Below are 27,383 nucleotides of genomic sequence, written 5' to 3'. Positions count from 1 at the left end.
AGAAATCGAAAAAACTTCAATCGTGGATATATTAAAAATTTAAAATTGGTCCAATCGACAAAAAGGTGGCACAAAAACAACAAACAGATCTGCTGCCTTTTTTAAGGGAGTCCAAGGAGTAATGTTTATTGTACATAATGTAATGTTCTATTATAGTCATAAAATTAGCAAATTTATGAATTTACGACTGTGGAAATTTCTCATATCAGACCAAAACTTTGTTATTGAATGCTCATCAGCTGTTTTGATGGTGTTTCAAATCTGTTAAAAATTCACTGCCAGGATGTGCTCAGTCCGCAGAAGGGTTAAGTAAGTTTTTTCCATCCGCATATTTACAGTATATTTCGGTATATTTCTGAGGGTCAGAGCGTATATTTGCTCGACAGGTCGGCGGTCACACTGTTCTCCAGCTTTCAGTAAATAAGTGAAAATCGCGTTTTTGGTTTTTGTTTTAGTCATAGTCATTAAAATTAGTGTACAAATCAAGTTTAAATCATTCCGGAGATGCCTGCAGTGCGCAAATATCGACGCGAGACAAGCGAAATAAGCTGCTGCCTCAAATACCTGCTCTTCACGAGTAATGTTTTCATATGGATGGCTGCTCTTATGGTGTTGGCCGTTGGCATCTGGGCTTGGAGCGAGAAAGACATGTTTCGCAACATTGCAAAGCTGAGTTTCATAGCCTTGGATCCGGCCTTTGTGTTGATTATATTGGGAGGCATTACCTTCCTTCTCGGCTTCATGGGCAGCGTGGGCGCTTTGCGGGAAAATACTTGTCTCTTGGCGGCGGTGGGTATGCGAATTGTTTCCACGAAGCTCATAAATTTCAAAATATTTTCTCTCCGTAGTATGCCATTTTTCTGAGTATCTTGCTCATAGCTGAGATTGGGTTCTGTGCGTTGGCATTTGTGCTCAAGGACAAGGGCTGGGTAAGCCTTTTTCTAATCAAGATAAAATGATTTTAATCGTTTTCCACATTCCAGATCAAAGACCAAGCCACTGAGGGGCTCAAGGCCTTCATACGGCATTATCGTGAAGACGCCGATCAGCAGAATCTCATCGATTGGATACAAGAGGACTGGTTGCAGTGCTGTGGCATTGATGGGCCCAAGGATTGGGACAGCAACAACTATTTCAATTGCTCGTCCATTGCCATTGGCAGCCGAGAGGCCTGCGGGGTGCCCTTCTCCTGTTGCCGTCGTCGGCCCCAAGAGCTTATTAAAAACAAGCAATGTGGCTATGATGTGCGAAAGGAGGGATATGTAAGTGGTTTTACGTTTAGGTTTACTGATAATGTATTTTATAATCATCCATAAATTATACATCTGTGCAAGCAGCCTGTGGATAGGAATATACATGAGCGTGGCTGTTTGCGCGCTGGCGAGGATTGGTTGGAGGCACATCTTATAAGTGTGGCAGCGGCCTGCGTTGGTCTGCTGATGCTGCAGGTGCTGAGAGATTAGAACACCCAGTGAAAATATTCTTTGCATTAGTTAATTTTATTTATGATCTACAGTATATTCTCTATTGTGTTCCATAATTTATTTGATTTCCATTTAATTTTTTGCCAGGGCATGGAGCTGTCCAAAATAATATATGAAAAGGGCTGCGTTCAAGCTGGTGAAGAATGGATGGAGCATAATTTGATTATCATTTCCACGGCTGTCATTGCGGTCATGTTTTTCCAGGTTTTAATTTGAATTTACTTACGCTTTTGCTCGTTTGTTTTTTGCTTTGATTTCTTCCATTGAACATTTATTAATATGAAGTTTCCTTTTCAGATCTTGGGTATTTGTTTTGCTCAGAACTTGCGTGCCGACATTTATACCCAAAAATCGAAATGGCACTGACAAATGGCCCTCGCTGCCCCCACAGCACTTTAGAGCATAGCTCGCAAACAACGGTCATCACTTTTTCCCTTTGCTGTGTGGTCACTGACGAAACAGAAAAAAACTCGGCCAAACGGTTTCTCACTGAGCAGAACACAGCTGAGCAGAAACTGATTTGATCGGACCTTTTCTTTCTTCTTCGAAAGTGTCAACCGTTATTTGAGAGGTCTGCTTTAGAGAAAAAAAGAAAGGAGGAGGAATACGACGAGTACATCTAATACAAGGCAGAAAAACACTACAAATACTCATCTACGCTTCGGTTAGTTAACTATACTATAAATACCTTATACTATCTACCCATATGTGTCTGTACTCGTATACACGAGTATACCTATAGCTAGCTATGTATGTGTCTAACTAAAACGCAAACGCATTCCGTCTTCGTGTGTGGGACATGGTCTAACGAATAGTGTTGTGTTGCTCATGAGTGAGTGAACAAAGAAGAGTTGTTCGCTTAAGTGAGCAACTGAACATGTTCCTTCAAAACTCTTGCTCACTTGTTCATTTTTGCTCACTTGTTCTCTGCTCCTCAAAGGGCATTTTGCGTTATGACAGTTGTTGCTCATATTTGCTTTTATTTCACATTTTTTGTATTACCGGCAAACTGTTCAATCTTTTGAAAATTCAGTATATCCCTAATTCGAATATTCGATACTTTGAAAGTATTGTGCAATTTGGAATCACGTATTTTATTTGTGCCAAAATCTCTGGTGCTAAGGGTGCATGAAAAGTGAACAAGAGAGCAAGTGTGAGCAATATGAGTTAGTTGACTCACTTACTAAAAAAGATCAAGTGAACATTTTCAACAAAATGAGCAATGTTTACCCAACACTACTAACAAACAACATTAACTAGGTTGCCAAATTTTTGCTGTTTTTAAGTCGGCTTTCTCTTTGCCCAAAATCAAACTAAATGGAGAAACAAAAAAAAAAAAACAAAAGTAAAATCAATGCAAAACATTTTAAAGACATTTTCTATACATTTTTACAAATTAAAGTAAACGAAGAGGAGGATATTTTTACTCGAAATGCAGCTGTGATATATTTTTAATGAATGTATAGAGAGAGAAAAACACAACAGAAATTATATGCAACAATTTTCCAACCAACAAAAAGTTAAAACAAAACGAAACACATTCCTAAACTGAAGAAACGCTACAACCTAGCACAAACAACAAAAATATCTATCATGAATGCAACACTATAATAATTATTTTTGTAAAAGAATACGCACAGATAGAAATATTACAAAAGAAAGAATAACACACATACCATGTAGCTTGCTTTTCTCATTTCAAAAAGAGCTTAAACTAAAAGAAACAGAAAAAAACTATAACAAAAAGTAAGCTATATGTATATTTTTGCAAGAAGCGCAAACTGAAACTTGATGTTAAACTACTCTCGTAAATTATCTTGAGATCAGTTTGTGGTTTACTTATGATGAAGCGCACTCCTAACTTTTGTACTCTAAGACTCTTAAAAAAGAGCACAAAAAGTATTCGTTCTTGTACCTTGAATGAAAAATTACTACACGAGTTGTGTTCTTCAATGATCCTGATTCCGAACTATATTTCCATTAGATAGGAGCTCATTTAGCCAAGGCTTTATCCTACATATGTATGTCCTGAACACTGCCCTGAACAACAAGTGAAACAACTGTATTATTTACCCTCTGAAGGTCCATTCCTGATTTGTCCGACGTATTACACAGATCAGTATTAAAGCTATAGGGTATTTGATCAAATATTTTATTAAAAATGGAAACCCTCAAGTCACTGCCCTAGAAACCAGCCTTTTTGCTTTACTCGATATTGAATCTCAATCGTATTTTCAAGCTACATTCAGAATGGATCTTCTTCCTCTTAGAATCTCCCAATTATCTAAAGAGTTCTCTTAAAAGAAAGCACAAAGACATTAGTTGATTTAATGCTTATATTGCATAGAGAACTCTTAATCTCCGTTTGCCAATGATAAAGCCCATTAACAATTAGGAATCTATCAAAATTTAAGCGAACAAAGTATCAAAGTATACAAAAAAACGAAAAATATTACAATTAAAATAGGATAATAATGGTAAAGGAAAAAGTCAATTGAAAACGAGCTGAAAAATAAAATGCAAGTCAGTCAAGCTCATTAACAAAACAATTTATTTAAATATAGAATTTATCAATTATAAATTTAAAATAAGAACAAATTAGCAAATATATATAATAAAGCTTAACAAAGGTTGTTGATGCAAAAGATCAATCAAAAATGTGCTTCAAAAAGGAGTTTTTTTTTTAATAGTAGATACGTACTTTCTTAACGGAAATTGGAGAAAGATCTACCTGTCTTTTAGTGACATAATATCATATTATAACCTGCTTTTTGGTTATTTTTCTTTCCTAAATTATGAAAAAAATGCGATATCGAATGTTCCAAGTTTCATAAAACCATTTATTCAAATGCAGCACCTATATATATCAGTAATATAATTATAATAGGATCTATCCTTTAAGGAAACGTCACTTGAGAGGCACATCTCCGGACTGTCCATCCAATTGAGCAACCGCATCAAATTGCACAGCGGGTAGATCCTCACCATTTGCGGTCTTGTTCGTCCGCTGATACTCCAGAATCACCAAAGAGTTGTCGCCCACCTTGAGGATCTCGTTGGGTACGTAGAGTGTGACCTGGGGACCCGCCACGGGCCAGTACCGGCCCAGATTGAAGCCATTCACATAGGCCACGCCCTTGCCCCAGCCAGCCATGTTTAGGTAGGTGTCTCCGACCTCCTCCACCTTGAGGCTGCCCGTATAGAGGATGGGTCCATTACGCAGGATTCGTTGCCTGGCCAAGAATGCATCCAGTGCTCGTTCTCCGCTTTTCTTCCGCCAGGCCTCTACGGTCACCTCTTCGAGGGGAAATGCAGTGCTCTTCCAGTTCTCTAGCGGGAGATAGCCGCCATTGTGCAGCTGGAGACTCACTTCACCGAAAATACCCTTTGTGTCGTTGGAGATGTAGAAGTTGACGCGTCCCTGATTCTCCACCAGTAGCTGGAGTGTGCTGCCCCATCCTTTGCTCAATGGCAGGGAATATATTTGCGCTTCCCTGGACAGTGTTCCTACCAGCTCTTGATCCACAAAGACATGGGCACGATCGTTGATCTGGTCCACCTTCAGGAGAGCCGGATCGAGGTCCATGCTGGGGAGCTCTGTCTCGTACAGCACCAGACCGGAGTACAGATCGAGTTCCTCAAAGGATTTTGGTTTTGTTGACTCCACAGGGTCGCCCTTGGCCAGGGCAGAACGTCCTTCTGCAGAGAGAAGGGCCAGCGAGGGCGTCACTTCCACCTTGCCGTAGGCCAAACGCTTGGCGGGATTGAGCGTGATCTCGGGCAGTGGCAGAAATTCACCAATCACCTGCTTAACCAGGTTGTATTTGCTGGTCACGCCGCCAGCCTCGTCCATCACTGCATCGTAGTCATAGCTGGTGATGTCTGCCGCATAGCCAATGCCTCCATCGAGATTGTGGTTAGCTCCGGCAGTGAATCCGAAGTTGGTGCCGCCAAAGAACATGTACAGATTGACGCTGGCATTGTAGCTCAGAACGGTCCTAAATGGATCAAAAATTAGTTGGATCAAAATCCATAAGAAGAGCACTATCACCCACTTCAAGGCTTCGGCCACCACTTGACCATCGCGTCGCTGATTCATCTCCTGCCAGTGGGTCATCCATCCCGGATAGAACTCCGAATTGACCAGTGGTCCCGTGGGCTGCAGTTTACGAAGCATTGCCCAGATGTCGTCAATCTCGTGAACTGTTTGCGAAGAAAGTAGAGTAGGGATCACCAGGGATAAACCATTTTAAAGAGGGAGCTTACTTCGATCAATGCCAAAGTCCGTGGTGGCAAAAACATTATCGATCTTGCCGCAGCTCATGCGTTCGTTGGGTATGTCCGTTGTGAAGAGCAGGGCATTCCCATTCACATACTTCTCCGTCTCGTCACGCAGCCAATTCAGGTAGTCCTTATCGCATTCGTAGTCGCCGTACTCGTTCTCAACCTGCACCATAATGATCTTGCCACCGTTGCCGATCAGCAAGTGCTGTAGGCGTGGCATCAATTCTGCATACCATTTACCGACTTCGGCCATGTAATTGCCATCACTAGTTCTCATTTTGATGCTGGGATATTTCTTAAATAGCCAGTGGGGAAGGCCACCCTAAAAATAGCATTATCAATGAACTAATTACTGTGTTTAGATGAAGCGATCCCGGAGATGTACTAACATTATCGCGTTCTGCACAGATATAGGGACCGGGACGCAGTATTATGTAAAAGTCTTCCTCTTGGGCAATCTCTAGAAATTTCACAACATCGGCAATGCCTTCCCAGTTGTAGACCCCATCGTGGGGATTGTGGAGCGACCATTCCACATAGCTAGGGGATGGAGAAATGTAGATTTTTGTAATCATAGAACCCTTCATTTGATCTTATCAATAAGCACATAGTGAAATAGTTGCAAGTACTAACATACATATCTAATGCGTTAAGACCCGCCGCTCGCATGGTACGCACTTGACTCCGACAGGCCCCTGAACAGCACGGAAATAATGAAACGATCCCGAGATGTAGCGAAAGGGTTTACCATTTAACAAGCACGTATTTCCATTATAATAAATAGTAAAACTACCACGCTGATTTTACGTAGGCTTCTTTCTCTGTGCCCAAAACAAAGGGAAAACATTTTGAAACAATTTTCTACACATTTGTCTACTGAAAGTTCAGCTTAAAATGTTTATAATCAACTACTTAATCCACTTGTGTATAATGTTTTCGTAGAAATCAAAGATTACTTACGTATCCACTGCATTCAGACCAGATGCTCTCATAGTCCGCAATCGACTCCTCCAGGCCTCGGGCACCGCCCGGAAGTAATGGAACGATCCAGCGACATATCGGAATGGTTCGCCATTCAGCACAAAGCTATTGGACTCATGGTCGATTGTGAATTTGGGCGGATCCTGACCAAAATATCAAATGCAAATAGTAGTTGAGCAATGGGTGAAACTCGAACCCAGTCCAGCCAGCTATTGTCTGTGCGTTTTCTTACCTCGCGGACTCCCTCGCTCTCGCTGCCGCCAAGGCCCACACAAAGACCGACGGTGAGGGCGATCACCAAAATAATCACACAGCCGCTCATGGCCATCGTCAGCTTTCGAGTGCAACGACAACTCATGCTCTCACCGGTCTCCAAAAAAATAAAAAAAACTAAACTTTTAAGTTCAATAAAGCCTAGATCAGAGCAAACTTAAAGCTCGCGAAGTTCCCTCTCTTTGTTCCACTGAGAAATCAACGACCGGTCTCCAGCTCCGACCAGGGCATAATGTCAAGCGATGTGGTCGGCGCTAATGGGGTTTTGCATGGCCGTATGGTACTTTGGACACACCGCACCCTCCACATATGGATTGATAAAGCTGTTGGTTCCCCACTTGAGAAAAAAACAGTCTGATAAAGCTGCACATTTTCGAGTAATCGTATTTTAAGTTTCCTCGTAGTAATAGCCTCTAACGTTGAAGTGGCTTTTCTCAAGTGTGTGAGATCTATAAAAGTATCCTATCGAATCTGGTTAATGCTACAAAAATAATCTAAATTGTTTTTCGTGTTGGAATCTGGCTAATCGGAATTGTTTTCAATGGAATATTTTACTGATTGTAAAAAATTTGATTAGTTTTGTTTACCTATCGTTTGGGAAAGAGCTATAATACTTAAGGAAAATTTTTTATACCCGATACTCAAAATGAGTATTGGGGTATATTAGATTTGTGGTAAAAGTGGATGTGTGTAACGTCCAGAAGGAATCGTTTCCGACCCCATAAAGTATATATTCTTGATCAGCATCAATAGCCGAGTCGATTGATTCATGTCTGTCTGTCCGTCTGTCCGTCCCCTTCAGCGCCTAATGCTCAAAGACTATAAGAGCTAGAGCAACGATGTTTTGGATCCAGACTTCTGTGATATGTCACTACTACAAAAATATTTCAAAACTTTGCCCCGCCCACTTCCGCCCCCACAAAGCAGAATCATAGATAATGACCATATCTATCAGATTGCTGAATCTGGATCAGATCAGATCATTTTTATAGCCAAAAGGAACAAATCAATTTGCAGTGGCTACGCAGCGACCGACGTCACGCTCAGACTGATTTTCTGTCTCTCTCGCACGCACTCTTTGTCGTGTCGTTTAATATTAGCGCCGTCTGCCGGAGGAGAGCCATACTGACTTAGTATCGGGTATAACTGTAGAGTTGCGGTGTCCGCAGCAACTCACAACGTTCCCCCTCGTTTTTTTTTCTTTTTATAGATATCAATAATAATTTCATATTTTGTCACTGAGTTGCATTGAAACCTGTCCAAAACGATTATAAGTTTATGGAACTATATCTTCAAACAGTTTTCATATATAGTAGATCAATTCTCCAATTCAATACGAGTTCGAATTAAAAGTTCCATAATCGATTCCGTTTCAAATCCTTTTTAAAGTGTAATATTATATTCTTTCATTCCGTTGCCAAACAACTCCATGCTGAAAAATTAAGTTCAAGGCACTCCGACAGCCGATACTGATTATTTGCTTAAGAGTTTTATAATATTTTTCTGTATTTCCATTATATTTCCTGCACTATCACTTATCAAAACTTGCAAAAGTTATGCATTCTTAGTGGGGGGGTATATGCCTACATATGTATATACCGTTGTTATGTGTGTGTGAGAGTGTATACATGATGGCTTTGATTAATGTATATTGTCCGCTTTATAGTTTATTAAGTTATTTAGTGGAATATAAAGTAAGTACTAGACTTTGGTAGTGTGTTCAGAGTAGAAGATTTTTGCCCTCTTGGAGAGAGTTGCTAATAAATATCGTATATAGTAGGTTTCTATTTTGATTCCAACCTCTCTTCCCGTCGTCGTATATCTAGAGTTTTTTGGCTTAACTAAGGATTAATAAATATTTGAACTGTAACATAAAGTGCTTCTGTGTGTTTCTGCTAAAATTATAAATACAGATATACCCAGGGCTGAGGTAGAGACAGCACGAAATTCAAATTTGCGGAGGGTCTGGAGACAATTGGAGATAGATAGATAGTAGATTGATTGATTGATCGATAGATAGGTGTATTGTATGATAAAGAGCTGTAGAGCTGGAAGTATGGGATGACGATCTTTTGATTATAGTAAGTAATTGTATTATCAACTAGAAACTAGAGTCCATATCATATCGTTGCGTTGTTTAATTTTATTTTACTTCTCGGCCATCATGCAGAACTTGTCGGCCATTAGTGTTAGCACCTTTTCCAGCTTTCCATGACGATCCTCGGGCTTGGCCGTGGCCCCACAACTTCCCCAAAGGAATTTCACATGGAATTCAGTTCTGAAATATCGAAAGTTAAAAAAAACCTTATAGAAGATGTATGTAGAACCCACCGAAAAGCATCCGATAAGAGCTCATCCAGCCTAGTGCTGGCATCTTCGAGCATCATTTTGGCATTCTTCCGGTACAGATCCAGGCTCTTGAGGAAGCCACGCGAGGCATCCAAATGTTGGAAATTGATGGACATGCCAAAGTCATCCGCCTTCGATTCCCAGGGAGCAATGCAGGTGTGATATAGAGCCGGACGATCGTCCATATTCGAATGGTTGATGATGTCCATAACCGGACGATCGATGAGCAGAGCATAGAGCAGGACATGGGGAACTGTGGTGTTTGGGGCCTGCGGATTGGAGGCCTCGTTCATGCTGCTCAAAGTGGGGCGCAGCTTGGCCTCAAAGGTAAAGGCGCTGTCCGTGTATTTTTGCCGTAGAATGTGCCAGGCCTGATCGAGTTTTTGGATCTACAAAAGAAGAGCAAGTGTTTATCGTTGGACACGCTTCTATTTAATAACCTCTAGAGGACCCACCTGTGGCATGCTTAGTCCCAACATAATGGCACAGAATCCAAATAGGTTCCCCAATGCCGTCTTCGTCTCCACTGCAATCTGTATCCACTTGCTGAGCAGCTGTGCCCGATCCAGATCTGTCTGGCAGGTGAGAATGGTCACGGCCACCATCAACTTGATGCACTGCGTCCGCTCAATGATATCCTCCCTGAAGAGCTTGCCATGCGGCAGTGTCAGCAGCTCCAGTCCCGAACAGCTCAAAAAGTAATCCACCTCATCGTCGGGTTCCTCCAGAAACAGACCGATATCAATGCGGGTTATGTGCTCCGCCAGCAGCTTGGGACCCGTTTCCAAGAGCATCATCTTGAAGGTGTTCAGGGCATCCCCATCCAGCGGTTTGTTCTCGACTGACGGCAGCAGCAGCGTACTGAAGTTCTCAAAGTCAAATTTGCTTCCCTGAAAGAGGAGGATTGCATGAGGATTACTTCTTGTTGGATTAGCTAAATAAAGCACTCACCACTCGCACCTCCTCAATGGCCAATGTGAAGAGATTCTCCTCTGCCGCCATAGCATCGAATTCGGTGAAGCTCTTCAGCGTTCCATTGGACACGGAGTTGCTCATGAATCTTGGATTCTTGATGATCACTCCACGCTGTATGCTCACCTCGCTGCCATCCCCCAGAGCAGAGTCGCCCGATCCATTGCCCGAATCGGAGCCACTTGCCTGGTATGCTAACACTGCGGCCATGGGTTCCTTGCGCGGCTTGGGCGGCGGACTGGGTGGCCGACTGGAATCCGACGGTGTGTCCAGGCTGCAGTTTCTGGCCAAACTCGACATCCTAGCCGCTGCCTGCTGACGCAGTGCCTGGGCTGCTGAAGTACTCGGCCTTGGCAGCGAGTGGGTGGTAAATTTGTTCTCCAAATGCTGCTGCAGATCGCTGGTGGGATTGCATCTGGCTATAGTCTGGAATCGGGCCATCCCATTGCCATTTCCATTTGCATTTCCATTTCCATTGCTGTTGCCATTGGCAGCCTCCTGGAGCTGGAGCTGTTGCTGGTGCTGCTCCTGCAGCTTGTTGATGTTGCTCACGACCATGGCCTGTGCGGGAGTCAGGCTCTGGGAGCGCTGCTGCTTCTTGCAGGGCAGCCGCGGTGGCGGAGGAACTTCGCGTCGTGCTCGTGGTGGCGAGCAGTGTGGACTACCCGGAGACGACACTGTTTGCTGTTGTTGTTGCTGTGGTACCGACTGCTGCTGCTGCTGTTGCTGTGGCACTGACTGCTGCTGGTGCTGCTGCTGTTGCTGGGGATCAAAGCGAAAGACTGCAGAACCACCATTTCCCAGTCCTGTTCCATTGCTGCCCATTGGGGAGTTCAGAGGACTCAATCCCCGTAGACCGGCTAGCATTTGGCTGTGCAGTTGATTACCCACAATCTTGTGGCCATAGAAGGAGAGTGGATACCTCCTGTTGCAAGGATACTGAATGAGAGCTCCTGAGGCGGCGGAGATAGGTTTGCCAGAGCCCACATAGAAGGTGATTAGATCGGGTACCGTGTCAAAGGCATCCTCCTCAAATTGATACTGAACACGCTCGTACACGGTCTCTGGTTGAAGGACCAACTGAAACAGTTAGGAACAGAGTTAGAGGGATATTTTCTTGAATTCTTAGAACCCACCTTATTGAGCACAAAGTGTAGCACTGCCAGTTTGCTGCGACAACTGAGGACATAGTTATCCGGCTGAGAGGCACAGTCCCTAACCAGAAAGTCGCCCTCGCGTTGGACAATCTCCTCGGCCCTTTGTCGGGGTAGCGGACCGTGGTACCACGCATGGGATCGCAGTTCCCTGGCATCCAAGCTCAGCTCCCACTCGAGGGCCTTCTTCAGGGCTATGGCCTCCTGTTGCTCATTGGGGTTCGGCGAGTTGACGGCAATCGGTGTGGAGGCATTGCTGCCACTATTGTGCTCCATCTCGCTGTCAATGTTGGCGGCGGACCAATGCGGACTGTTGCACTTGGAGCGCGGTCTCAGTTCCTCGTAGCTGAAAGTGCAGGAGTGTGTGAGAGCGACTGAATTTCCCTTATTTTGGGTAATTTCTGACTGCCAACGGCCATTCCCCCCATGTGCGGCACTCAAGGGAAATTTGCTCGCACAAGGATTTTTTGGTCCTTGGTATATGTACAACTTTTTGTCTGAAGTTCAAGTGCAAAAAAAATACAAATCGAATTGTAGTAAAACTGTTGTAGGCCGGTGGCTTTTCTACTTATTTTTCTGAGTTATCCATACGAAATCTGCATTTTTGATTGGAACTTCTTTTCATTTTTCAAATATCTATCACTGTATTTCTTATCACTCACCTGCTACGCCCATTTTGCTATACAGCTTTCTAATCAAATCAAATGTTGGAATGGGACACGCCCCAAACTATTTGTTCTGCTGTAATGCAGACGTTTTCTAAAAGTTTAGAACTTTTAAGGACTTTTCAACCATTCAAGAATGTCCGAAACTTTTCATCACAGACTCATCATTTGCCCAACAAAAAAACACCTATTTCTATATTTTCGCGTATCTCTTAACCGTCGTAATCGTCCGAACTCTGCGCCGTTTGAATTTGCTCTGAAAATGTTACGGCCATGTGTCCTCCCCTTCTCGCACACGGGTCGGGTTCGGGTTCGGACTCGGATGTCCTTGCGAGGGTTGTTTCGGTTTGTTTTGGGTTTTGTTTTAAGACAGGAGTTTGCCGCTTCAAGAAAGTTTGGTGTTTTTTATATGGGAAATTCTTGGAGCATGCGCAGAGTTTTTGTTATTGAAATATACGCGTGGATTCACAGCAGTCTCCTCTCGCAAAAAGGGGAAATGCGGGTTCAGCAGGGCAGGGTGGATGGTATGGTACGAGTGGGATAACGCATCATTTTGTGGAAGATATTTGAGTTTGAAATGAATCGAAGATATTTGTTTTGGAAGCGCATTAAAGAAGGTAGATAAGCTAGCCAAATGTAGGTATTTTATATATATATAAACCATATTTCCCCTCACTCACATAGTATTTGTGTCATCAAAAGTGAGTTGATTGAGAACCTTGCCACTTTTGGTGATAATCAAGCCCCGTCCGCTATCGCCACTTCCTGAGATATCGATGGAACTCTCCTCCAGATAAACCAATGGACAGGAATTCTTACGGCGCAGCACTGGGCGAGGCGCACTGTTTGCTTTTGGAAAGAAAAGGCGCATAGCTATAATATCATCTGTCTTTAAAGAACTATTATGGGGACTTACCCTCCAAGTTCATGGATTGCCGTCGTTTGGCCCGCACACCCAACAGACTGTTGATCATCATCTGGCGATGGGCACTGCGAATGCCGCAGCGTTTCAGCTCCTTATCCGTGATGTCCACGACATCTTCCACAGTGCTGTAGGCCTGCAAGTTACCTGAAGAGCAAGGATCAATGAAAATGGTGTTTGGGGCAGGTCAGAGACAGCCAAACCTTCGTACTGCTGCAGCTCCAAGAGATCCAACCACTCGACTATGCTCATCCTGGAGTTGTGGACAATCACTGCGAGATCCTCTCGCCGGCGTGCTGCATTCGAGTACCGAAAGTTCCAAAGGATGCCTTTTAAAGAGTTGCAGAAGATCATAAAGTACCGAAGGGGTGCCGTTGATTGTGTCACTTACTACTGCGCCGGCTTGCCACATTCCGAGTCTCAAATGGACGTGGCTGCACATTGCCCATGTTGTGGCTTTTGTAATACCCCGTATGATATAAAAATTCTATTTAAATTGTTTAATTAAGCCGTCACATGGCCACAAGACTCAAAGCACAAGCTGAAATTCAACCGCTCGCTGCGCTTTGCGCCAGAGAACTGAACGTGAGCGAAGCCACAGCATATCATATGAGAAAAGAGCTGAATGGAAGTACCCTCCTTACTTAAACCGATGAGTGAATGTTCTTTTTATACGACTTTATATATATTACTTCGCTTAAGAATATACTTTTCGAATCTGAAGACCTGAATGTTACGCGTTGGAGTCCTTGTAAGGTTAAGGATTCTTTCTTATTCTAAATGTCTAACTTAAAAAACCAGGAAACTTCTAGTATCACCAATTATATTAACGGACCAACAATCCTCTCTTCATCGTATAAATAGATATATTGAGAACTTAATGAGATCGACAAACTCCACCTCCGAATCGCACTACTCTCTTGAAGTGAATCATATAAACCATAAACTTTGAGTATGAGTAATATTTCAATGTCGTGCATCCACAATTTACTCTCACTGTTTGTCTAATTACTGCTCTCCGAGACACGCTCCTCTCCCCATCTCAGTGCCCTCGCCCCGCGCTTGACCAACTGCCGATCGCGGGGCTTTCATTCAGTTCGTATCGGTTTTATCGTTCTCTTGATTAGAGGTCTCATCGTGTGTCGCCCCGTCTCATATTCTGCTGATCGCAGCGGTATTCCCTTAATTAAATTTTCTGTTTTTGTAGCTGTTGCTGTTGTCTTGTGTGTGGCATATGGCATTGCGTATTATTCTCGTATTATCATTGGATTATGATGAGAGGGTAAAACTTTTGTCTTGTCGCTCTATTCAAATAAATAAACAGATAGATCCCCATATTTACCCAAGCAATTCTAGCTGTGCGTCTGTACTTTAAAGCACTTTAACATTTATTTCATAGTTAAACATTATATAAATATTTTAAATATCATAAATTAATTAATTTAAAATAAATTATATTTTTTAATAATTTAAATTCACATTTTTATATATTTCTACATGGCTTAATTTTCAAAAATCAAGAACTACGTTTACTTGACATAGTATTTTACACAAGTAAGAAGCTGGCGACATGCTACATGCATGTACATACATATGTATGTAGAATTAGGAGCTATTCCACGACATCGATTTCTATATCATCGTCGCCCTGTTCGCTGAGCTCCACACTGGAGCAGCTATCGGAGCTATACTCGATATGCTCCTGCGGATGATTGCCTGTACCTGTGATGGTAGATGGCTTTGAGGCAGCCGCATTCGGGGGCTGCGGATGAGGCTGCTTCTCCTGACCACTTTTTAGATTCTCTCGTGTATGCCGCCATTTCATGCGGCGATTCTGGAACCATACTTTGACCTATCCAGGGCATATATATTAATATACGATCTCTTTCAGTTTCGCTATCTTTGAACCCACCTGCGCATCTGTCAGATTCAAGCGTGCCGCCAGCTTGCGTCGATCTGGCTTTGTGATGTACTTCTGTTGCTGGAACTGTATTTCCAGTCCCTTTCGCTGGAGATTCGTAAAGACAGCCCGTGACCAGGAGCGTTTCCGTTTCCCATTGCTGTTGTTGCCACTGTTGCTGTTGCCGCCCCCATTTTGGCTGCCATTTTGTAATGTGCCACCAGCCTGCGATGTGGGAATGTTGTCCAGTAGCTGCTGTTGTGACTTGCCCAGAAATCGCTGCTGCTGCGTCAACTGCAGGGATTTGAGGCCATGAAGAGGCGCCAACAGTGCCGCAGCTGTTGAAGATGTATTGGTGGCAGGTTTCTGCTGATGAAAGTGGGGCTGATGGTGCTGTGGCTGTTGTTGCTGTTGGTGGTGGTGGTGCTGCTGATGGAAGCGCAGAAGAGCGTTTGTTGCCAGAGTGGGATATGTGGTGGCTGGAAGAATGGGGGAAAGAGACTATGATTAGTGTCCATAGCTCTCCAGGACTGGACAGAGAAATAAGATGGATCAAGGCTAGATCTCTACGGCTATTGATGATCATCTAAAGGCAATATCCTCTACAATACCCATCCTACAGTGAACTCATACTTCAATTTCTTCATTTCCCTTCAGTTATTTGCCATAACTTTTCTTCCATATTTTCTATAGCATATTTCACTCAATTCTATTTATTTTTCAAACCCAGCCTCGCCCCTACTCGAACGCTACATCCTCCCATCATTAATTATAGACCATATCCGGGGGAAACAATATATATTAGTATTTTTTAGCTGAAACCCAAAATTTACGCATTTCCGTATCCAGGAAAAACACTTTTCCCCACACCGCACAAAAGATAATATTATGCCGCTTGGCTTGCAAAATATGAAATTCAAATTGTTGTCTGAGTAAATTATTTTGTTCAATGAAAACGCACGTTGAAAATATTTAAATGAGTTTGTTTATAATAAAATTTTCACTTAATTGGAAATAATCATTGGGGCATTGAGGCGGGGTGAACAATTTGTTTATCCTGAAACGAAACGAGATTCAGATTCAGAAGAACAACAATTATCTTTCGAGAAGAGCGAGAATTATTTGGGGTAATCGAACACGACATGGGGCACACGAGAGATGTGTATGTGTGTGGAGGCCGCCACACCGAAATGCCTTTTGGTTCGTTTAAATGTTTTTTAAATATCCATGAGATTCTTATTCCATTCCTTTGGGGGTGTTTTTTATTTTTTTTGTGGCTGCGCCTAAACTAGTTTATGCATCTTTTTATTGGGTTTTTCATAAACTTTAGTGGAAGAGGACTCGGATTTTGCTTTGTTTGTGTGCTCTCGCGGCATGCGTCTAATTGTTTTCATGGCGAGCCATTTTATTTACTCTGGAAAAACACTCGAGGCGTGTGGTGTGTGGTGTTCGCGGCTATTTACATTGCAGCGGAAACGCGCTCCTGCTGCACTTGTAGATACAATTGTATCTGCATGCTGTATTGCCGTCTGCATGGGCATCTGCATCTGCGTTAATTAGCCTTTTGGCATTTGGTTTGTGTCACCCGTCGGCGGTTTGTTATAATGAGTTTCCATCGATTTTCAACACCTTGTCCTCTCTCCTTCGGGGGCTGCCTTGGCACAGCGCGAGCTCTTTAATTGCCGAATTTCAGATACATTTGTAAATATCGGGCGCCCCATTCCCCACGGACCCATGGTAAATATCTTAATGAGTTGTGATAATTCCGAGGCGAGATGCTAAATCAGTCCAGTACCCCCAGGCACTTGCTCCCTGCATGGATGCGGATGCATTCGCCCCCGGAGGATCTCCACTGTTTGTGTGCCGTGTTGAATTTATGGGCCGCATTTCCATTTCTACCGATTTATTTTACCTGCCATTTGCCGGGGTATTCCATATTTATGGCTTGGCGAATATTTTGTTTGTCAGTGCTGTGCTCTGCTCTCTTTTTTCGGGGTAAACTGCGAATGGACTTTTCGACACTGACCGAAAATACCATTCCTTGGTGGGCCATGTGCACGGGGATGTACAGGCGAGTATCCATCAACTGCCGAGCAGGTTAGGTGATTACTTTATGAGTCCCCTCACAATGTAAATTAGTATTAGGAATTAGGAATGTACTAAGTGCAAGGTCAAGATAAAATGGAGGCTGTGTCGTTAAAGAGGAGTCATCAAATCTATTGAAATTTACATATATTTTCCTTATAATAATAATGCCAAAGCGAGAGAGGTTTCCTTGGAAATTATATTTCCCAAAGTAAATATATGTATACTCGTATAAAACGTTTGAAAATGTGAAAAAATTAGTTATCTTTTGATCAAAATCATTGGCATATTCATATGGTGATCACAGATCTGATTATATTTAGCATGTAAATCAAGAATCAGACGATGAATATTCGTTATGGTAATGATAATAAGCAATTTCCAAGGGATCGAAATTTATATCATATTGTGACAGCCAAAAAAATAGATCTCATACAGAAAATATCATTAATAATCGTCTCAGAATCGTACGAATCCAGATCACTCCATCATTCAATATATTGGACACTGTAAAACAATCGAAATCTAGTTAATCCCTATCATTAAAAGCAATCCCTCCCCTGCTGCTGGGAACTCTTTTCCATAATCTCTTTGATACCACAACTATCAATTCCTCTCTCTCTCTCTCATGTCCATTGATGATCAGTGATCGCTGAAACTCCATGAAGATGCAGCCCAACAATTGGATTAACATATAAATTGTAAATTAATTAGGCAAACGGCGCCAGATTATCGCTCAGACAGCATTTCCATAACAGACAAACGTTTTCAGCTCACAGCATCGATGCTGAATCGATCGATCGATCGATCGCCAGCACCAAAAACCAAGTAAAAACAATCAAACAAACTACTCAACACCAGGCGAGGCAGGCAAACAGCAACAAATAGTCAAAGAATCGAGAAGATATCCCAAGGAGATCTCTTGCCTGGCCCCAAAGTTTTTATGATGTGCGATGCGATGCGATCAATCCATCAAGAAATGAATCCGCAGAGAGGAAGAGTTGGAGCGAGCAGGTTGGACTCCGCAGGTAGCCTCCTCCTGGGCCTGGCCAATAGCTCCACCTCAGTGGGTGGCTGTGTAAATAGTTGGCCTCTGGCTTGGCCCCTAAAAATACCGCATGGCATAGCTTCAGTTATTCCATCATTCAGTTAGTCATTCACTCATTCAATCAGTCGGGCATTGGCTGTCATTAGCCTAAACGGCAGCATCGGGCCTGGCCCGTTGAGTCACAGTAGTTGGGCCCAATGGCGCCCCATCTATCTGGGATCATCTCGACTCCTTACGGGCCAGAGTTCTTTTCTTACTCCATCTCCAACCTCTGTACCTCTGTACCTCTCTACCTGTCCCCTTCCCATTCTCTTTGGCAGCGGAACAATTCATTATAGAAGGCAATTAGATGGATAGCTATCTGTATCTGCCCATGAATGACGGGCCAATTGCTCAAGCAAATAAACAAATTTTCCACCCATCCCCATCCTCAATCGCTTTTCACGCTCTTCGCCGGGAGCTTGAAGTTTATTTTTAAAGTCTGATTCCTAATTTGTTCATAAATTGCTGTTAATTTTCGGCACTGTTCTGTTCTTTTGAATTTAATTTATTTAATGTTGCCGCAGGATTGATGAAACACTTTCAACGATCGTTTGTTTCTTTACCGAACCGAGCCGTTTGTTGATTGAGGAAATGTCGAATTTAATTCTCCTTACTAATTGCCCTTCCATTTTCACCTGGCGCGGAATGTGTTTGAAAATCGTTTAATATTGATGATAATTTTCATAAATGTTCCCCATTCGATTTATTTCGATGTGGCGCTAATTTGTTTCAATACAAAAGATTTCTTTTCTCCAAGGTACAATGAGAAATTATACAAATAAAATGATATCATGGCTAAATGTAGCTTGTGGTGAGACAAAGGGTCGGAAAATATAGTGGAAGGAATCCATGAGCATATCTGAAGATACTCTTCTCTCACCATATAGCAGTTTTCAATAAAAATTATAATACAAACAACTCATGGGCTGGCTTCCTTTCACAATCTTCGACAATATGTTGGCATGCTTCCTGCCTTCAGCAGCCCCCAATTTCCTTTCCCATCGATTTAAAGTCCTCAGCTCTTTAGCACCCACTTGATAAGTATTGTATATAAAACAAATTGAGGCAGAACTGAACCCAACCCAACAAAATGTGTAAAATGGTTGCAGCTTGTTCTAACAATGAACAATTTCTATTTGAAATCCCTTGGTTCAATATACAAAATACTCGTCGTATATTTCCACTATTTTTCATATAAACAAGATCAAAGTGCATGGCCTGGCAGGCAGTCCATGAGAAGTCGTCGTCCCCAGATAGTACTCGTATACACGCCCCAGCAGGAAGTAACGTAAATACTCGAAATATATCGAGATATTCTCCGGTTCTTCGCTGGATTTCAACAAACGGATTGTTTTCGTCAAGAGCCCGAACAGTTGGCCCAGCAATATTGCACAATATGGCCACAGATCAACTAATAATTCCAATAAAAACAAACGATTTATAGCCCAGCCCAGCGTTTCGTTTCGTTTCTTGGTGTTTCAAGTTTTTTCCCTGTTGCTTTTCCTGGAATTTACATTTTCTACGTTTTCTCTTTTGAATTTCCTTTGTAATGCCATTCCATTGGTAATTGCAGTGTATACTCGGACTCGCACTCGGACTCGTAATGAGCTGAAGATCTTTTGATTGGCAAATGGGAAACTTCCTCATCTGATCTTTTGAATGTTTCTATGATATCCTGAAGATTGCCGAGAATGGAATGCCGAGTGATTGGCATATCGGGAAATATGATGTGATATGTTCGAATGATTAGCTTTGATCATTCGTGATTTTCGTGAAAAATGGAATTTATTGAGGTAAATGTTTTAGCGAAATACTTTTCAAGAGATCAATTTAGTTGTTCATCGATTGGAAGTATCGTTTAAAAAGTCGTTTAAAGAGAAAGGACCCTTCTCAGCTTTTTAAGGATTTAAGGATCCATCAATGAATTGTAGCAAGGGGTTAGGCCAATTTAAAGTCGAGTACAACTAATGATCGATTTCACATTAGATTTTTAAACATAGAGCTCCTTACCGTGGTAGGGAGATAAAAAAACGCTTCTAATACAAGAGGTCTTGAGATCTATTAAAAGTCGTCCTGATGCAGTACTCTGGCTATGGCTAACTCCGGCTATAACTCTGAACAATTCAGCTTTAGATCGGGACAATCGTTCTCATATTATAATCCCCGTTTCATAAACCTGCTTACCATGTTCATTAGCTCGAATGGGCGTTGGCCTCAGCACAGATTTGTAATCCATATAAAGGTTAGGGTATAGCTTATCCAATCCCGCATAGGGATAATGATGACTCGTCGTTTGTGGAACAGCAACATGCCCCATCTTGGAAGCCTCTGCACTCGCTTGACTGAAACAGTGTGGAAATGTGCAGCAGGAGAAAACACTGCCATCGCAGCAGGACCTCGAGGAAGAGGACGAAGAGTTTTTCAGCGATTCGCTTGGCTCAGAGCTCAGCAATCGATCGACACTGAAACTGAGTTTCACTTTGGTGGTGCTAGTGGCGGTGGGAGGCGTTGGACTGGAGATACTTGTCTCAGGACTATGGATGGACTCCTTAGGCGACCGATCACGATCACTATCCACGGGATCGTGAGTGCCTGGCGAAGGCATCTTCACTTCACATTCGCCGTAAACATGAGTGCTGAGATTCTCGGGCATACTCTGTTCCATGCTGGCGGCACTTTCGTGTAGTAACATTGCTTGATTCTGAATAGCAGTTTGACTCTCACAGATTAACCACTTGTACCGATCGCCACAGATCCTTGAAGATCACCGATCAAACACCGTCGCTCAAAACGATCGCGGAATTTGCTAAGGGGCCGATGCGCACAGCCGCTTAAACCGATTTGTACAAGAAGACAACCCACACAGAACTGAATGGAACCGGCCGGGAGCATACCCAACCAGCGATCGATTGCCGTTGGCGCACACGACACGGTATTGTCTGGCGTTTAGGTAAATCTCGCTGAGATTGTGTGCTGCCAGCAGTGTTTACAGTGGTATACAATCAGTGGTATAGATACAAAAAATCCAAAAAGTGACAGCCTACGAGAGAGTTCCATCTAACAAAGGTTAATAAAGATGTCCAGGGGAGAATGCCGGTTAGGTATCTTACTATTTTTATTTATGAATTGGCTCTAGATACCCAAAAGCAGTAATTAGATCAACAATTTTTATAGTATATCCTTTAAACTCTTGATCTTTACACGCCAGACATTTCGGAATATATTCAAGTCTTAGATGACAACATGTTATCATTCTATCATTATTTCCAAAACAATCTGGGATGGATCAATCACTTCTGAACCACTGTAGCCACACATGGATGAGATACTTGGTTATACAGTCGGGGGCTGTTTACATACAAACACGCCGCTGTGTCATTAGCTCAGTCGGAGATTGTTTCCTCGATCGCTGTTCAGATTTGTTTACCGATTTCTCCATGTGTTCCCGTACCCCCCACACACCAATACACCCATCCGTGCCAGAGCGCACACATGCCCATACCATATCGATGTTCGGATGATTCCGGTTCCCTTTGCGCCCACAACTCGTGGAGAGGCCATGGCTTGGTGGCAGCGGACCAATAAGATCGATCGGTTCCAGTGGGCGGAGCCAGAGCCCACATATATGTACGTGTCTCCGATGCTGGGTGTCTCTGTTGCGCGCACGAGGAATGCGCCGTGCCTAATTGGCCTGGGATTGAGCGATCTCTGTGAACTCCCTGAGCTCCATGATGTCTGGGACTTGTTCCGTTGTTAATAAAGTGGGTAACGGTGCCGCCGGGTGCCGGGTGCCGTGGGCCGTGTGCCGTGAGCCGGGCGGCTCCTTGTGCAGGTCATAAATCCAACCGCATTCCCAAAAGTAAAAACCCCTGAAAACATAGCATAAACAAATCGTCGGAATGCATTGCACGCTCCATAAAACTTTTGTGTGTTGTGTGCCATTAAATTATCGCAAGTAAACATTCGGGAACTCCGCTCTCGCTGGGAAATAAAAAATAAAGTGAAAATGTGAAAATTGCGAAGTGGAAATCGTGTTATTAATGGAACTGCTCCCGTGACTACGTAACCTAGCATACTTTCAAGCGTTGAACCCACTCCCCCAGTGGGTGAGAAATGGTGCCCCATCACCCCCTAGTACCGCCAGTCCACAAATTGACCCCGAAAAATCGGATATGCAAATGCAATCATAGGAACAAAAAGGGAAAATGTAAATGAAAACGGGAGCCAAAGTTGGGGAATGGTGACATTTTCAATGCTCTTTGACGAATGTTAATAAAGACAGATAGAGGCTAAGATGGCTAAGGCTAAGTATGCAAAAATATGAATCACATAGGATATACACAACTTCAAACGAGACCCAAGATAACTCCCATATTCATACCACTCTTACGAATCAAAAGTTGACTCTTCCCCACACCCATCGACCATTCCGAAGACCCTTCATAGTGTAGGGAATATAATAAATGGAAAAGGAAAAACATACAAAACGCAACCAAACAAAGTAAACAGACACGAACCGTGTACGAGTGCGCACTCCTGGTCGATGGGTAAACCGCAATCAAAGCGTTCCGAGGCAACTTAATTTGGGTTAGGCCGGGAACAGTACGTGCCATCCGCTTGGATGGAGTCGTTGTCGTTGCCATCATTGTCCTCGATGTCGATGCCATCGCCAATGGAGAGCCTGACCATTTGTGAGCAGGATGAGGAGGAGCAGGAGTTTAGCTTCCGCTATCCAAGCTATATGTTCCCCGATGTGGACTACGACAAGGACGATATACCCCTGCCATTCAAGGCCACGCCGGACTCGCTCTTTAACCTTTGTGCTGCTGTCGTGGATGCCCAGGGCCGCACGGAGGTGTTCAAGTGGAGCATCAATGACGTGGCCGATTGGCTGCGCGACTTCGGGTATCCTGAATACGAAGTGAGTGGGAAGGCTGGAAGAAGTCCCAGTCTGAAAGCATATCCCTTTTCTTATAGCAAACCTTCAAAGAGAACTACATCGATGGGCACAAGTTGCTCAACCTCGACGCCATATCCTTGGTGGCTCTAAATGTACGTAACTTTGAGCACATCCGTCACCTGGGACGTGGCATTCGAGCCCTCTATCGGAAGGAGCTCCAGACAGCCACGGAGACAAAGCAGCACAGTGAGGTCTACAAGACCTTTAAGGCACGCACGGGCAGGAGCTACGAAGGATTGCGCGAAACGGAGCTTCTGGGACGGATGCACATGATCCGCTCTGTCTTCCGGGACGTCAACGATTGGGATATGATGGAGCTGCATATGGCTCGGGCACCGATTAGACGGTATCGCGAGGTGCTTGCCAACTCTAGGCGCTACAATCTCTACGGACCGTCGACGGCACGCAGAGAGCCTATTATCATGGACGATGTGGATACCACATCTTGGTTTGATTTTGGCGATTGCTATTAGGTTTTTAGTTGATTGAAATATGCACATAGGAACTAATTCTAAAGATTTATTGAACTATCGACGATATTAAGAAATAATAGTGAAGTCTCTTTGAAAGACAGGTAGTCTTCTCAATCGCTTGATATCCATTCCTCTTTGCGTGATGCGCCCAGAGGGAATATACATATAAGATCTTCTACCTTGAAGCGTTAATTAGAAGAAACACTAGGCATGGGACCACCCACGAAAGCATCCACTTAAGAACATAAAGTAGATCATTACTATATCTTGCAAAACTGAACACATGAATGTTAAATTGTCAATTTTTTCAGTCCTCAAACAATGGCTTGCTGATATACTCATGTTCCATCTATTAAAAACCCACTTTTACTGCCCATATTTTAATGATTTGTATAATTTTGAGTTAGCCCAGACCAAAATCACTCACTTTCCATTTCCCCCCTTCCCCACACCAACCGCCAGCAACACTCGCGGGGTTTTTGTGATTCTGCCCAATCAGTCGACACGGGGCATTGATCACTTATCGCCCTGTTTTGCTGTGTGGACCGATCGTTCCTGTTGTGTGCCGTCCACATTCGCGTCCGCTCACGTGTTCAAATTTATTGATTGTTCTGCTCACAAGACACGGCGTTTCAGATATTTTTTCCTCGTTTCTCGTTGGCCTGAGCCTGGAGTCCTGCTGTGCGGCATGGGAGACGTACGTGTGGTCGTTTTATGTTATATTTTTCGACATCTTGTGTGTCCGACGATCGGCCTGAACGCTGAACTGGGCTGGAGCTGGGGTCGGGGATCCCAAACAGCCTGGGATTGCCTCCTAGATGCAACCTTAGACGCTGCTCTGAGCTACGCTACGCTGCCCATGCAAATCGTCTTCGCCTTTATTAACTTATGCGCATTCAGATTACCTTAATAACTCGTTCCGTTAACACTTTATTATGTTCAAGGCTCATAAATCGTTCCATCACCCAGACATGGTCCCAAGTATCCGAGTATCGGGAGGGTTTCGACGATGGGTTCCGTACCCGTTCTCGGGTCTCATGCCAGACATCGGCGATTATGATTTATCGCATTTTAATCAATTTAAAATGTTTAAAACGATACAAATCGGAAGAAATTATGAATGTGTTGCTGTCTTTAAGCTCCACAGTAGGCCAGCAATAACAACAGCAACAGCTACAGCTACAGCCCAGCCACAGGCAACCGGACGATGACGACGACGACGACGACGACTACAATCCAGCGATGATCGTCAGCATGCGTTATCCGACGCGTACCTCGTTTGTATTTCACTCCCCAAGCCTCCACAGACTCTCGGGTTACCTTTAGTCGCGGGAGAGGCTCTCGAAATTTACGCGCACCACCACAACCCCGAGTCCAGGAGCGGACTAAGACCATATATGTGTGGGAAAACTGAGCTAGAGTGCTGGTTAAAACAGAAAACATGTTTTTTTCTGAATTTTTCTTATACTGCTCTTGTGTCTGTTGACCCTTCGAATGAAATCCGCCCCTGAGCGAGCCCCAAAATGCATTCCTCGGTCCCGGGAATGAGAGATCGCGTGCTGTGTGTGTGGATGGAGCCTGGTTTCAATGTGCGTCGCAAGTCGCGACGACGGCACAGCGACGATTATGATGATTAAAATTGATAAGCGAAATATTTTTATCATTTCTCAAATTAACATAAACCATATGCGATTATCACACAATAAGCTCAGCGGCTGTTGTGGCCACAACAGGCCCTCTCTGCTCTGCCCCAACGCCTTTTTTTGTTGTTCGCTTTTTATAAGCTTTTATGGCCGCCTCTGACTGCGTTCGCTTATAAGTTATGGCATTGCTGCGAAATTATGGCATTGGCCAGGACTTGGTCGCGGCAAAAGTGTCAATGGCAACGTGAAATTATGAAATTTATGAGGATTTGCCAGCGGTCATGTCAGTGAGCTCCAACGGTGTTACAGTGTGTATGCCCCATAAAGAGGCTTTTATTCAACTCTTAACCTATGCGTGCTTACGGACTAAAACGGTTTGAAGCGTCGCGATTGCTTCAGCAGTTCAATTTTTCGCTTATCCTCCTCGAACTTTTTGCGCATCTCGACGATATTCTGCATTTTACTCTCACGTATCTGGAAGGTGTAAAAGTTTTTGAGTTCCTTCGTTTTCGTGTCATTTTCCCGCTTCTTCTCCAGGCGTCCGATGACAGACTCCTTCTGCTCGAAGCCAGCATTGCGACCCTCTTTGCCCACGGTGACCCAGCCATCGGCGTCGGCTTCACTGTTCTTGGCTGCGAGTGCGGCCGCTCGCTCTCTTCGGTCGTAGTCGGCCATATATTCGGTGATCTGTGCCTTTGTCTTCTCCGCATCCAGGATGTAATGGTTCTCGTACTCTTCGTGCCACAGCTCCATGCCCGTTTTGATGGTGCTCTCGCCGCTGCTGTGGAACAGGTCAATGCTCGGGACGGCCAAGGCCTTGCCAATGCTGCTGCTCTTCTGGAACACCACGTAGGCCACTTTGAATATGAACGGCGGCCGAACATTGGAGAAAGGCTCGTTTGTGCCCTCATACCATTTAATTGTTTCATCTTTTCCAGGCTTCGCTGCAAATTGTACGCTCTCCACGTTGCCAGCCCGCTTGAAGAACCCCTTCAGGCTCTCCTCGGTCACATAGGGTGGTATATTGAGCAGGAACAGCGTGCGACCCTTGGGTTTGTTCGGATCCATCAGCCGGATGAAGTGCTCCCGCATGTAAACGCTGTGGCAGTGCAGTGCATCGCTGCTCATTCGCAGAGGAACAACTAAAAGGCAATCATTCATGATTAGCAATAGTCGCGGCAGTGTTTATATGTGTGTTTTCACCTGTGTATCCCTCAATTTCCTCCATTATTTCTTAGTTTTTGTTAAAATCAAAAAATAAACACGTTTTAAGCAATGTGACCGCGACAGAAATATACCGTCCGACCCCCAGAACTACCAAAATATACGGTCTCAATTTAAAAATATACCGTAAGTATACTGACGAATTCAAATAATATTATACATGTTAGTCGATTTTGATATTCCGTAGAATATTGCTAGTTATCTAGATCTCTTATCCCTGCCCACATAATTTTATACGACCAATGAATCTACTTTCCACTTAAATGTTTTACCGGTTTAAGTTTACCGTAGGTTCAATTTTGACCTAAAAAAATACCGAAAAGTATTAAAATTACCGTTAACGCACGTTGGCAACTCTATTTATCGGTTGTTTGCATATTGGCGCCTTCTCAAATATTTAAAAATTATTTTGAAACTTGTTAAGTTCATTTTTAAAAACAAAGGCACGTAATTATATATTTTAGTCCAGAAATTCTCTCTTTGGTTGCCTTCCACTGAAAAAACTGTTTGTTAAATCGCCGAAACCCAAATAAAATTGTGCAATCCAAGCATTTTCTACTTTTATCTAGGCCAAAATGGACCGTATGCATGTGTGTGCACTACGCCAAACGGCAAATAATTAAACAACATGCATTGTGGAAGGAGCGGAGCTGAATCAGAAGCAGGATGCGGCATCAGTCGAGCCAAAACCAAATGTTTTTGTAAACTTTGCACGTATTTTAGTTTTCGGACGATTTTGTACTGCGAGCGGGCTCTCTCCTTGCTCTTTCTGGCTGTGTCCTACTGCAATCCCGGGCCCTGTCCTCTTCGTGTGTGCGGGGATGTACCCGTCAAATGGTCCGAAAACAAAAATTGCACCCTCGCCACAACCCGCCGCCCACTGACCGCAGCCTGCGTTTATTTAACGGCCGCCTGCTGAAAGGC

General features: G+C 43.5%; 6 protein-coding genes across 10 annotated transcripts; 2 read left to right on the top strand and 4 right to left on the bottom strand.

Moving 5' to 3' along the window:
* Nucleotides 1-378: 378 nt before the first annotated feature.
* Tsp26A (Tetraspanin 26A) lies at nucleotides 379-26,511 on the top strand. 4 transcript variants are annotated; one of them, XM_001357166.3, is made up of 6 exons: nucleotides 380-789; nucleotides 849-929; nucleotides 984-1,262; nucleotides 1,338-1,448; nucleotides 1,572-1,688; nucleotides 1,782-3,637. In XM_001357166.3, exons 1-6 carry the CDS (start codon nucleotides 505-507, stop codon nucleotides 1,848-1,850), a joined length of 942 nt encoding a protein of 313 aa, XP_001357202.1. In that variant the 5' UTR covers nucleotides 380-504; the 3' UTR covers nucleotides 1,851-3,637. The 4 variants fall into 4 exon arrangements, 3 of the variants coding, with proteins under 3 accessions (XP_015035257.1, XP_001357202.1, XP_015035256.1); XR_004469428.1 differs by lacking the exon at nucleotides 1,338-1,448 and adding an exon at nucleotides 26,174-26,511 and having other exon boundaries at nucleotides 383-789; nucleotides 1,782-2,148; XM_015179771.2 differs by lacking the exon at nucleotides 1,572-1,688 and having other exon boundaries at nucleotides 379-789.
* On the bottom strand, nucleotides 4,297-7,262 carry Gal (beta galactosidase). The gene is made up of 6 exons (XM_002132178.3): nucleotides 6,982-7,262; nucleotides 6,729-6,892; nucleotides 6,158-6,308; nucleotides 5,751-6,090; nucleotides 5,540-5,687; nucleotides 4,297-5,482 (listed from the first exon to the last, which is right to left on the bottom strand). The coding sequence occupies exons 1-6, from the start codon at nucleotides 7,105-7,107 to the stop codon at nucleotides 4,393-4,395; spliced, it is 2,019 nt and encodes a 672-aa protein (XP_002132214.2). The 5' UTR covers nucleotides 7,108-7,262; the 3' UTR covers nucleotides 4,297-4,392.
* On the bottom strand, nucleotides 8,511-13,663 carry LOC4817868 (breast cancer anti-estrogen resistance protein 3 homolog). Of its 2 annotated transcripts, XM_001357165.4 has the most exons (9): nucleotides 13,476-13,663; nucleotides 13,288-13,413; nucleotides 13,079-13,231; nucleotides 12,843-13,011; nucleotides 11,480-11,843; nucleotides 10,323-11,423; nucleotides 9,827-10,261; nucleotides 9,354-9,760; nucleotides 8,511-9,300 (listed from the first exon to the last, which is right to left on the bottom strand). In XM_001357165.4, the coding sequence occupies exons 1-9, from the start codon at nucleotides 13,531-13,533 to the stop codon at nucleotides 9,171-9,173; spliced, it is 2,943 nt and encodes a 980-aa protein (XP_001357201.4). In that variant the 5' UTR covers nucleotides 13,534-13,663; the 3' UTR covers nucleotides 8,511-9,170. The 2 variants fall into 2 exon arrangements, with proteins under 2 accessions (XP_001357201.4, XP_015035254.2); XM_015179768.2 differs by lacking the exons at nucleotides 12,843-13,011; nucleotides 13,079-13,231; nucleotides 13,288-13,413; nucleotides 13,476-13,663 and adding an exon at nucleotides 12,160-12,659.
* H2.0 (Homeodomain protein 2.0) lies at nucleotides 14,566-21,114 on the bottom strand. The gene is made up of 3 exons (XM_001357164.4): nucleotides 20,344-21,114; nucleotides 14,997-15,463; nucleotides 14,566-14,936 (listed from the first exon to the last, which is right to left on the bottom strand). The coding sequence occupies exons 1-3, from the start codon at nucleotides 20,849-20,851 to the stop codon at nucleotides 14,697-14,699; spliced, it is 1,215 nt and encodes a 404-aa protein (XP_001357200.3). The 5' UTR covers nucleotides 20,852-21,114; the 3' UTR covers nucleotides 14,566-14,696.
* On the top strand, nucleotides 22,472-23,970 carry LOC4817884 (sterile alpha motif domain-containing protein 15). The gene is made up of 2 exons (XM_001357163.4): nucleotides 22,472-23,080; nucleotides 23,137-23,970. Exons 1-2 carry the CDS (start codon nucleotides 22,781-22,783, stop codon nucleotides 23,590-23,592), a joined length of 756 nt encoding a protein of 251 aa, XP_001357199.2. The 5' UTR covers nucleotides 22,472-22,780; the 3' UTR covers nucleotides 23,593-23,970.
* On the bottom strand, nucleotides 25,539-26,545 carry LOC4818010 (ribosomal RNA-processing protein 7 homolog A). The gene is made up of 2 exons (XM_001357162.4): nucleotides 26,439-26,545; nucleotides 25,539-26,377 (listed from the first exon to the last, which is right to left on the bottom strand). Exons 1-2 carry the CDS (start codon nucleotides 26,461-26,463, stop codon nucleotides 25,602-25,604), a joined length of 801 nt encoding a protein of 266 aa, XP_001357198.2. The 5' UTR covers nucleotides 26,464-26,545; the 3' UTR covers nucleotides 25,539-25,601.
* Between the last annotated feature and the right edge of the window lie 838 nt (nucleotides 26,546-27,383).

This window comes from Drosophila pseudoobscura, chromosome 4 (assembly GCF_009870125.1).
Source record: "Drosophila pseudoobscura strain MV-25-SWS-2005 chromosome 4, UCI_Dpse_MV25, whole genome shotgun sequence".
Taxonomy (NCBI): Eukaryota; Metazoa; Arthropoda; class Insecta; order Diptera; family Drosophilidae; genus Drosophila; species Drosophila pseudoobscura.
The sequence above is the reverse complement of the archived record's forward strand: the minus strand, read 5'-3'. Positions and strand labels throughout refer to the sequence as shown.